The sequence below is a fragment of the Verticillium alfalfae genome, genomic scaffold (assembly GCF_000150825.1).
Source record: "Verticillium alfalfae VaMs.102 supercont1.11 genomic scaffold, whole genome shotgun sequence".
In the NCBI taxonomy this organism is placed as follows: domain Eukaryota; kingdom Fungi; phylum Ascomycota; class Sordariomycetes; order Glomerellales; family Plectosphaerellaceae; genus Verticillium; species Verticillium alfalfae.
Genome location: NW_003315028.1, coordinates 437763 through 449125, shown reverse-complemented (window position 1 = coordinate 449125; position 11363 = coordinate 437763). Strand labels below are relative to the sequence as shown.

Below are 11363 nucleotides of genomic sequence, written 5' to 3'. Positions count from 1 at the left end.
CCTAAATGGGAAATAGACCAGAGCAGCAGCTAGATCTCATCGTTTCGAGACAACCGAAGAAAATGAGACAACTGACATTGTCGGGTCCGGGGGTCAAGCCACCTCTGTTGAAAAGACGGTGCACCTCACTGGAAATGCTAGGCCAGGATCTAGGCGACATTGGGCGTGCGGGTTGGCGAGATTTGCCCGAGACGGGAGTCGTCCTTCCAAGATGGGGAAGTCTGAGCGTTGGGATGTTATTACATGTAGCATGGCTGTTGAGTTTCGCGTAGGCCGCTGGCTGATGCCATGGCCAAATGCGAAGAAACGGCATGCCAGGGATTGGCGTGAACGCGCGTGCGGTTCCGTTTTCGTGACAGAGAAGTCGTTGTCGGTGTGGACAAACTTCATGTCATAGGGGAGGTCAAGTATCATCTGATAGATCTTTGATCTGTCGTCACAATATTCCGTGCCGCAAAGAGATCCCCGTGTCCGGGGCTGTTGCCGGAAACCCCACGCACCGACGTAGGAATTGATTTGGTGAAGCTCGGCAGGCCAGGGTAGGCGCCAACATGGATTTTTGCAGTCGTGTCTCGAGCGGACCGCGTTGACCATGTGTCTAGTGTGTCGTCTTTTGATATGCCTTCATACCACAGGTGAGTGAACGGTGGCCTCGGCGGCGGGGCGGGTGGCTCGGTGATTGCATCGCTCACCGCCCCCTCTCGTGTTTCGATGATGAACTCCAGCATGATGTGCCAGTCCCGGGCCGCGTTGCATTCGCCTAGTGGTGCGTGCGCGTGCGGTCAACTGACCGCTGGTGCTGGGCCTTAAATAATGGGTTGACAAGGGGGCCTGATGGGCAAAGGAATTCCGAAGTTGCATCGAGGGTGCATGGTGTGTGCTGAAGTCCTGAAAGATGGAGCTGGGGGTTGGAGTTGTCATTGCGTTTCGTGTTGGCAAGGAGACGTGGGATGACACCTGTTTCCCTGGTGTGTGACCCCCGCATGCCACACAGGCTGTTTCGTTCGAGTAGAGAGTCGGCTCCGATCTCGCCAATTTCCACCCTCCATTTGCCATGAGCCTCGTGGGCATCTGTGCTGGCAATTTCGGGAGTGGCTTCAGGTCAGATCCTGATATACCATACGGAGATTCACGTCCTCGTACAGGCGACTCGTCAACAGATTCGAGGCGCAGCGATCACAGGGAGGAAAGACCCTGTACATGTATGTTCCACGGAAGACGCCCAAAGGGATGCTGTGGACTAGGGGGACTCTTTCTCATCCGATGCGGAATTGTTTTTCTTGAGACAAGCCAAGGCGCCCTGCTCGACATCAGATTTCCAGGCAGCCCGCCGGCGTCTGGAGAACCTCATTGACGCTGAGCCATGCAAACCCTCCGAGGCACCAGAAAAGGGTTTCTCACCGCTCCGGAGAGTCGGCGCATCGGAGTGTCGGCCTTAAGCATGAGACGCAATAGTTCTCCCATAGTATTCACACTTTGAAAGATATTTTGGGTGTAGTAGGAGGCGAAGGGGGGGGGGAAGAGGACTGAACCCCCCCTCCCGTCCCCTCCATTCCCTCCCCCCAAAAAGAGGCCCTGTCCCCCCACAGGCGAAAAAAACTCGAAATGCTGATCCAAGTGTCAGCCGGCAGACCCTTGCTGGCTTGGCGCGTCTAAGCTCCAAGCCTGGCATCGGGGCAAGCCGATACGCTAGAAACCAAATTTAGGAGCGACTCCCGGGGGCCGGTACTCTTGGCGCATCTCGCTTGGCCGCCACGCGCACAGACAAGCTTCTGTGGAAGGCTCTGGCCCACCGTTTCGAAGCCAGATGTGTCGTGAAGAGATCCGAGGAGGACGACCATCCCACGGTCTTGGGTCCCGTGATGGTCGAGTTGCGCAGGGGTAGCTTTGCTCGTGGTCCCTTGTCGCGGGGAGCACTGCCGTGGACGGTAGCTTCTATTGCTTCTGCCAGCCCCGGTCCGGGGCGTCAAAGGCTCCCCGGACAAGCTGATGCTGGTGAGTTTGGTGTGGCGATCTGGCCATGTTCCGCCGCAATGTAATGTCCGGCAACGGAGGAGCAGAGGGCAGAAGGGTAGGCAGGGTGGAAAGGCGAGCAACGGTGCGACGGTCAGACCACCACTGGTGAACGGAAAGTTGATTGATCGGCACGCACTCCAACGGCCGGTTGCGAAACGGGTTTCGGTACATTGTTTGACTGCCTTGAGTGGAAACGTCTGGTGTGTGCTGCAAGCTTGGTGCTGCAGTAGGAGAGGAGCGAGGTGACGACAAGTAGGTGGGTTCAGTCACAAGTTGCAAGAATGGCGAGATAAGAAGAGGGCCGACTTGGCAGCATCAGGGCTTGTCTGACCTCCCCACCTCGAACAGTGTGCTATGCATCAGAGCCATGGCAGAGAAATAGATTGCGAGGCCGTCGTCAGGGTGGAGATGATAGACGTAGCTGTAGTTGTCGACGGGCAAAGAATGCCTTTTTTTTTTCTTGAAAATTCTGGGGCATCTTGACTGACATGCGTCATGGCTGTTTGGTGTTGAGCAGCAAGAGCAGCGGGAAAGCGCCAGGAAGCTTCGATGCAGCGGACGTGCGTGCAGGTGCAGGTGCATGGTGTGGTGAGGTGGCCTCTGCCCCTCTTCGAACGCAGCTATCATGGCGAGACTCCACAGGCGAAGCTCCCCCTGTAAGTCCCCTGGAGCAGGCTCGCTGGCATGCCGACCCTCCTGCGCTCCGCGAGCGGTAGCCATTTCTTCTCCCCCCTCTACTCACCACCCCCCAAAGCCCAAGTACCTATTCTGTTGAGTCGGACGAGGGCAAGTCGAGTCACACGAGCTCTCATGGCCTCGTCAAGCTCATCCAGGTTGCAATGCAAGCATAACGAGCAATAGGAGGGCAAGGCGCAACCCTTTCGGTTTGCAGACGTAGATCTGGAAAACTGCAAAAATCTGTCCCCATTATTTGAAAGAGCCCCTTTCGGTGACGGCATTCTGGAGTCGCCCCCCATCCCATGCCCACTTAGTCCTCTAGTCCCAACTTTTTTTTTTGCCTTCGCCTTCGCCTTCGCCGCTGGCGTAGCCCTTTGCCGCTTGCCCGCCTTGCCTGGACCCCCCCGTCACTCCCTTCCTCCTCCCCTCCCCCCTTCCGCTCCGCTCCCACGATTCAATCTCAGCCCCGGCACGTATAAGGTAGCCAATACGGTAGTCCGACGGTGGCACCCACGCCGTTGCCGTTGGGCGGCGCCAGATGAGATTGATTATGCCACTGTGATGCTAGCGCCCAAGCCCAGGTCCAGCCCTGGCCCAAGCAAGCCTCCCTGTCAGGGCGACTGAAGTCAGGCACAACTGATGGTAGTGACACACACATACGCTGCCGGCCACGGCCACCACGGCTGGCACGTTCCCATTGTCTTCTCATCGCTGGTTGCTGTTTAGCTCCGTCTCATCCGGCCCACGGCCGCCACCCCCCATGTTTTCACCCCCCCCCCTTTCCATCCAAACCGTCTTGGGCCCAAGCCAGCCTAGGTAGGACCCAGGACCCAGGCTCCAGAACGGGACCCGTGGCCACGCCGTGGGACGTGGACCTAGCTGAGAAACCAAGTCAGGTACCTCAGACTTACCAGGGCTCAGATTTTGCCAGGACTGTGAAAAAGGAGGATGAGGCGGAAGGGGGGGGAGAGGAGATGCCCAAGACATAAAAGGCCCAAGGGGTGATCCGTCAGACATGCTCTGACCCGTCTTCCTCATCTTTCTCCTCTCATCTTCAGACAATCAAGCCAGTCCATCACACATACCAACCTTTTGCCTCTATCCTCACAGCTTGCCGCAGTTGTTTTCCTGATACCCATCGCTTACCCTATCTCACGGTTCAAGCCCACTTGTTGTTGTTGAAGAAGAAGCAGAAGAAGCCACCTAGAGATCTTCCTCCCCATTCACCTCGGGGACCCTCGCAGCCAGTTTTGAGTTCGCTATTGAAGAGCCATCGTCTTTTTCATACCAAGACGGTCATAATCACGTTTCTTGCCGATTCGCCCCTCGCACCTTCCCTCTAGACGACTTTTCTTTGGAGGCCTTTCGCCCCCTTATAACCCACTCGCACCACCAGCTCTCCGCCTCAAAAGATTTTTTTTTCTTTGAGCACTCATCAAAAGTCGACCCTCGCATTATTCGCAACTTCCCGACTTCTTTCATCATCATCACATTCGCAATGGCCGCCCACCGCTCTGCTACCCGTGCTCTTGCACGCGCCTTCACCTCCCGCACTGCTGCTGCGCCCGCTGCTCGCGTCGCCCGTCCCTTCACCGTCTCCGCCTTCAGGGCCAACGCCGTTCACGAGAAGGAGGTTCCCATCGTCAGCTGGCCCGCCACCAAGGATGGCAAGTCCTCGATCCCCGTCAACCCTGGCCAGCAGGCCGTCAAGGAGGAGCCCGCTGAGCCTACCGAGGTCGTTCCTCTCACCGCCGAGGCCTACGAGAAGATGACGCCCATGATGCAGAAGATGACCGTTTACGGCAAGGTCATCATTATTACTGGGTACGTTCCGCTCCATCAAGAGAAAAAAAAATGGTGCCTGCCTGGCAGCAAGCTATGTGGCCCGCCCTTGGGATTGGCATGTCTATGTCTTTGATCCATTGCGGACCGCATATGCACACTGCTTTCGCTTGCATTCCTTCCCTTGTTCGCTCGCTAACTTCGTTGCAGTGGTGCCCGTGGTCTCGGTAACCACATGGCCCGTGCTTGCGCTGAGGCCGGTGCCAAGGCTCTCGTCCTCTTCGACGCCAACGAGGAGCTCGGCAAGGAGTCTGCCAACGAGCTCTACCAGAAGACTAAGATTCCCGTCACCTTCCTCAAGGTCGACGTTCGTGATGGCGACGCTATCAACGCCGCTGTTGACCGCGTCGTTGAGCTTTACGGATGCCCCGACGTCCTGGTCAACTCTGCTGGCATTGCTGAGTACGTCATCGCCCCCTGTGCTCTCAGCACTCCACAAATCCTGAGGCCTGGGCCCGCTTGCTAACATTATGACCGCAGCTCCAACATCAAGGCTGAGGAGTACGACAGCTCCATGTTCAGGCGCCTGATTGACATCAACCTTACTGGTACCTTCCTCATGTCGCAGGCCGTCGGCAAGAAGATGATCGCCCACGGCAAGCCGGGCTCCATCGTCCTCGTCGCCTCCATGTCCGGCACCATTGTCAACTACCCCCAGGAGCAGTCCTGCTACAACGCCTCCAAGGCCGGCGTCGTCCAGTTCGGCAAGTCCATTGCCGCTGAGTGGGCCAAGCACAACATCCGCGTCAACTGCATCTCCCCCGGTTACATGGACACGGCCCTCAACCGTGTCCCCACCCTCGAGGGCCAGAAGAAGATCTGGCGCTCCCTCACCCCCCAGGACCGCCTCGGCGCCGTCGACGACCTCAACGGCCTCTGCGTCTTCCTCGCCTCCGACGCCTCCGGCTTCATGACCGGCTCCAACGTCCTCATTGACGGCGGCTACTCCTGCTACTAAGGTCGCTCTCCTCTGGATAAAAACATTCTGGCGGATAGAAAGCTTGGTTTCGGATATACCCTAGAATTGGTTCAGGCGTTACAGGTTGGAGCTTTGGGAACAAGCTCGGAATCACAGTGGTTTTTTTTCTTTGACTCGTTGATATAAAAAGAAGCCGATTGGGCCGCATTAGCGTTCTTAATACTCAGTACCAGATCGGTCATGGTCTGTCATAACATCCTGCGTTGTTCAGTCTCATGTGTTTGTCTTATTTGATTCTTTTCGTCTAATTATAGCGGAAGATGTAAGTGAACCGAGCGTCCACTAAGCTCGTCGGGCTCACTCCGTCAGCTTGTCATAGTAGCCTGGCTACAAACAATATGGCCAAAACCTCGATTGTGGTGCTGGGATCGACAATTGTGATTCTGCGTCTTGCGAAGAGCTGATGATCTCCCTCTGTTGTGATCAAGTCGTGATCGATATCGGAGATACCTCAACTGAATGTTCTAGCATTATTGCCTTGACGTACCTCTGATTTATCTCCTGGCCTGTACGTACGTTGGTGGTCGGCGGCCACGGCAGCCCTTGGAGAGACTGAGGGTCGATTGCGCATGACTCTTAAGCAGGTACCAGCTTATCGGGAGACTGGCCTGTCGCCGCAGGCCTGAGAGTCTCGAGGGCGGATGACATGTTCCAAGACGAGCTTGAAAGAGACGAAATTCATGATATCAAGGCGTGAGAGCCGCAACTCACGATACAGACGCACTGTTCGTGTATATGTGAATATCAGCAGCGGTCTTGCTCAAACCTCCAAGTCATCCACTTACAAGTCTCGGGTGTCCAGGGGCGAAGGTACAGAAATGGACTTGAGATTCCAAAGGCAATGCACAGCACACACGCACGGCATGATGCGCCACCATACATTTCCATGTGCAGGTTTACTTACGACCTGGAAGCACAATCCTCGCGCTGGGCATGAAACTGCATCTCTCCAGTGGCATTCGTCGTAGTTTAACGTGCAACGGGTCTTGCATTGATACGTTTCGCCAGCTGAACACTAAGCAGGAGTCACCAGGGGCCAGAAGCCTCGGGGGGCTTGGTCAGACCGACTTCTTGCCACGCCTCTTCGGATCAACACGGAATGGATTCATGTCCCTGTCTTACAAAGCATCGTCACGATTCTCTCCGAGAATGAAGACAGCTGACATGCTCTACGAGGCCACAGCTGAATTTCCGTGGCGCATACAAGGATGGCGTCAGCACACTCAATGCAGAGAGAGGTTTGTCTCTGCACGGAGCCGAGGTCAACACATTTGATGCTTCTTAACAAAGTTGAATCCAAAGAACAAAGAACTGAGCTCCCCTACCCTGTATCGTGTGAGGGCATTTCACACCGAGCTTCCGGCGCCGTTGTCAAACCTCACGTGCGCCCCGCCACCCTCTGGTCAGTATCCTTGAACCATGATCCCCTCCATAACAGTGTAGCGGGCTATTTATCCGGGATGAACAAGATCGAAGAAGCACACGCTGAGAACTCTGGCTGCAAGATGTGACATATGAGCTTCGCCTGGCCGATACATACACAAACCCGCTCTCTACAAGGCTCCAGTTCCGATACCAGTGACCCTCGTCAAAGGCAGGGACTTCAAAGACCGGGCAGGCAGTGAAATCGTTCCTCACACCTCATACGTTGTCCAACCTTGAGTTTTTAGGAAGCCCGGTGTGCCAGAGCCAGGTACCGTGCGTCGGCTTCCAGGTCTACAAGATACTCCATCTGATGAGGGCCGTTGTCTGTCCACAGCGGCAGCCTCACAGCTCATTGAATCGTGCCACAGGGATATTCTCGTCCGTTGCGCTGAGTTTAGTAAGCGATGAGGCTCAGTCACACCGAAGAAAGGTCCCACCGATCTTGATTGCGATCAATATGCGAGCGCATCAAGTCAGGTACACAGGCCCTGGCAATCACAGTAGATTTCGGGAAACTTCGCCGCTGCCTGAAGTCAGCAGTAAAGCAGCTCATTTCCTTCTACGAGGAGAGACAGCTATCAAAATAGGAGTCCATCTATCCATCCATAAACCCAACACTCCAAGAGGCGAAGTCAGGATAGTTCCCCGGTCCCCACCAAACGTGGCATATGATTCAATGCCAATTTTGCTTCATTTCCGTACAAAGTGGGGATCAAACACATGGGTTGCCGGTGGTATCAGCAGAGACAAGCTTCATCTCAAAAACAACGAGACCTAAGCAGCCAGACATGGCGCGCTGTCACGAACGGAAGAGGGGGGAGGGTGGGTTGTGGACCTTGGCGTGTCTCGTTCACCCACAGCGAAAAGTCATAATATTGCTGATTGTCGTCTCTTCTCGTCGTCGCAGGTTGTTTCTCGCCGTCTCTTCGGCGACCTCTCATGCCAACAGGAAAAGTCCCCAGAGCCGTGGCCTCCAACTTCGTCCTATCCAAATCGGTTGGATGACGCCACATACATATCCAGGAAGTCAGACAAGCCGCCAAATCAGAGTGGGGTGATGCCCTGTCGCCTGCATGCTGTGCTTTCGGGCAAAAACAGAGAAAAAACTGGGCCGATCTATGCGCCTGTCACAAATCGCTGCGGTGCGTACTCATCAAACGCGTCGAAAAGTCAAAAAGAGGTAGAAAGAACAGCCATGCAGACTTGCTGAAAGCTGCCTGACAGGAATAGTGGACCAGCATCGGCCCAACGCACTCGCTATGCAAAGTCACCGTGTCGGAGATGTGACAGGGCGTCGAAAATTCGCAAACGTCGAGTTGAGCATTGTTGGCAAGTATGCCGTATACTTTTAGTATACTTTGGGTGAACGAGAAATGGGTGCGAGGTGGTGTGCCATGCTAGCGAAACTCCCTTGCAATTTCGGAGGGTCGAGAGCTTTTCCAAAAAGTAGCGCGTGATAATTTGGAAGTATTCCAAACCGCGTTCCGTGGGACCTGTCGTAGGGGAGCTGGGGTTTGTGGCACAAGAGGCTGCTTCTAGTTGGCTTTCCTTGCTTTCTCTTGCTGTCGTGCTTCACGCGCGGCACGCACAAGAGGAGAAAGCTGTGCCAGGTCAACGCACTGCTTCATGAAGTCATGCTGGAAACCATTAGCCACGATGACATCAAAAATCTGTGCAGCAGGGTAATGATGTGGAGAAACTTACCCTCAGGAGATCGTGAGCACTGGCTCTCTTTTCCGGGTCAACTTTGAGAGCGAAGTAGAGAAAGTCCCGGAAAAGGGGTGAGAGATCCCTCTCGTCCTTGATGGCGGGCGTGCCGTTGGTGGCGATCAGCCAGAGTGCACGCAATGGTGACTCTGTCAGATACGGAGGCTCGCCTTCAATCATTTCAATGGCCATGATGCCGAGCGACCAAATGTCGACCTTGCGTCCGTACTCCTTCCTGGTAACGACCTCGGGAGCCATCCAGTAAGGAGTGCCGACCATGGTTGTCCGCTTGTTCTGAGCTTCATTGATAGTGGCGCAGAAACCGAAATCAGCTATAGAAAATGAGTACATGAAAGATCCTGAAGACGAAATTCAAAACTTACTCAGCTTAATGTTGCCCTCGAGGGAGAGGAGTATGTTGTCCGACTTGATGTCACGGTGGATAACGCCCTTGGAGTGCAGATGTTGTAAACCCTTCAACGTCTCCCTGCACACCGAGGCGATCTGTCCCTCCGTCATCATGTTGAACGTAACAACATCGGTCAAACTTCCTCCCTCCATATATTCCATGACAACCCAGAGCTCGCCGCCGGCAAGATAGCTGTCGATGAAGTTAACGATGTTGGGATGCGAGCTTTCCTTCATGACCAAAATCTCGTTAATGATTAGATCCTTCTTGGGCTGTTGTTCCAAGTTCATCTGCTTGATGGCGACAAGGCGGTTCGTACCGCGCTCATGTCCGGTAAAGACACCACCAGAAGCGCCCTGGCCAATCTTGTTAAGACTGCGGTACACCTCGCGCGGGTCCCCATCGGTACAGATGCGCTTGAGGGCGGCCACAATATCAATACCGTTGCTGGGTCGGGCTCGGTGGCGCGGTCTTGAGCCTGGCTGGCCAGGAACGCCGACGTTCGAGCGCTGTTGACCCTGAGGGCCAGGTACGCCAGCGGCTTGAGGATATTGCTGTTGAGCGGCTTGGGGGCTCTGGATGGGCTGCTGGAGACTCGGAGGTTGTCGTTTGCTAGGGGCACGTCCAATCTGGCCAGACATGGCAGCTTGCGCCTGAGCCAAGGCCTGCTCCTGCTGTTGTTGTAGTAGCTGCTGCTGGTACGCCATGGCTTGCGCTGATGGTGGCGGAGACGCAAGCCCCTGTGGCTGCGGCGTGGAGGGCATGAGCGGCGGAGTCCCATTGATCTTGGAGTTTGATCGTGATCTCGATCGGTGCTCCTCGGGCAGCATGGAGGTGTGTTCTTTGGGAGGAACGTAGGCGGCGGCCGGTAGGTCCTCTGCCGCCTGGGCCATGCCGATGCCTGAGTCCTTGGCTGCCTGCGGTGCTTGGGTTGCAACGCGCGAAGTTAAGCTCACCGGTGGCCTCGGTGCAGGCCGGCTAGGCATCATGTTGACGTCCTTGCCCGGACCGAGCCCGCGACCGGGTACGGGAGGCGGCTGCCTCGGGTTTTCGAAGGATCCTTCATGGTTGACAGTTGGAAATCTAGGACTTGGAAGAGGAGAATTCGGCGGTGACATACCCATATAATTCGCTGTCGGATACGCGGCTGGCGACAATGCACTTCCCGGGCCGGGACTGGCGGCGTATTGGCCGTATGCTGGGGCACGCGCATCGTGGAATTTGTCCAGGACCTGGTCTTCGGGCGGTCTTTCTGTCGTCTCCTTGTAGAAGTTGAGGATATCCACCATAGTTTGGGGGTTCTCTCGCCTCTCCTTTTCGGGGATGCCACTCTCGTTGATGAGTCGCTGCCATTCCTTCGGGAGACCCTGCGTACTGTTAACATTGCCAGCTCAGCGGGTACAAGACACAGGTGGTAACGCACAGTGAACTGCCCCGTTGTGCTATCATAGCCCACATGTGTGACATGGACGGGATTTTCGGGGGCGGAGATGATGGGTTTCTTCTGAGACCCAACGAGACTATTGACAAAACCAGAGAAGCCCGACTTTTTGCGAAGGACGCCCACCCTGGGCTCCTTTGCTTCGTCTGAGAACCTTTTGGGAGTGACGACTTGTTGGTCCATCGCCCGACTTGCCTGCAGCTTCTCGGACATGATGGGATCAACCGAGGTGAAGCTTGCTGATTGTCGGAGGGCCGGGCTCATGCCGCGGATGTCTGTCTTAGACTTGATAAGAGGCGGGGGGACGTGAGGCCGGTGGAAGGCGTGGGCGTGCTGTCCGCCCGGGGACTTGGTCTGTTCGATGCGGTTTAGGATAGCAGCGCCGTCAAACGGGGCGCCGATGAACTCGTCGGATTCCCGGGGGATGCGATCGTTTGGATCAGACGAGCGATCGTTATGACGAGCGGCGGCAGGGTTGTAATAGGAACTCGGTGTAAATTGACCCTGGGGTAGTATGGGTGACGGGTTCGAGAACTGGGCGGAGGGCAGGTGACGAGGGGAGGAGCTGTTGGACGCGTTCGGAGGGGTCGACCTTGGGGGTGGAGCGCTGGGAGCTCGCTTCAGACTCGTAGAGCTACGTTGGCTCTGGAGAGACAGGGCGTCAATGCCACCATCTAGGCCACCCGAGGATCGGGTATATTGGTGACCGGAGGGTGGTTTTTTGACAAGTCTGCGACGCTGAGAGTTGGCGTTGGAGAGTTGGCTTTGGCCGTCCATGGTGGATGGGAGGGGAGGTAACAGCCGACAAGTCTCGCGCAGAAACAAAGAAAAGAAAGCGCAGACTCCTTCTAGTGGTGTGTTATGAA

At 55.7% G+C, this 11363-nt stretch overlaps 2 protein-coding genes across 2 annotated transcripts; one reads left to right on the top strand and one right to left on the bottom strand.

Annotated features, from left to right (window-relative positions):
* Positions 1-4192: 4192 nt before the first annotated feature.
* VDBG_07956 (bacilysin biosynthesis oxidoreductase bacC) lies at positions 4193-5494 on the top strand (the record flags this gene model as incomplete). Its single annotated transcript, XM_003001651.1, has 3 exons — positions 4193-4551; positions 4687-4938; positions 5017-5494. 3 exons carry the CDS (start codon positions 4193-4195, stop codon positions 5492-5494), a joined length of 1089 nt encoding a protein of 362 aa, XP_003001697.1.
* Positions 5495-8288: 2794 nt separating this feature from the next.
* On the bottom strand, positions 8289-11274 carry VDBG_07955 (serine/threonine-protein kinase MST20; the record flags this gene model as incomplete). The annotated part of the gene is made up of 5 exons (XM_003001650.1): positions 8289-8447; positions 8645-8979; positions 9031-10116; positions 10177-10423; positions 10480-11274. The coding sequence occupies 5 exons, from the start codon at positions 11272-11274 to the stop codon at positions 8289-8291; spliced, it is 2622 nt and encodes an 873-aa protein (XP_003001696.1).
* Positions 11275-11363: the final 89 nt, after the last annotated feature.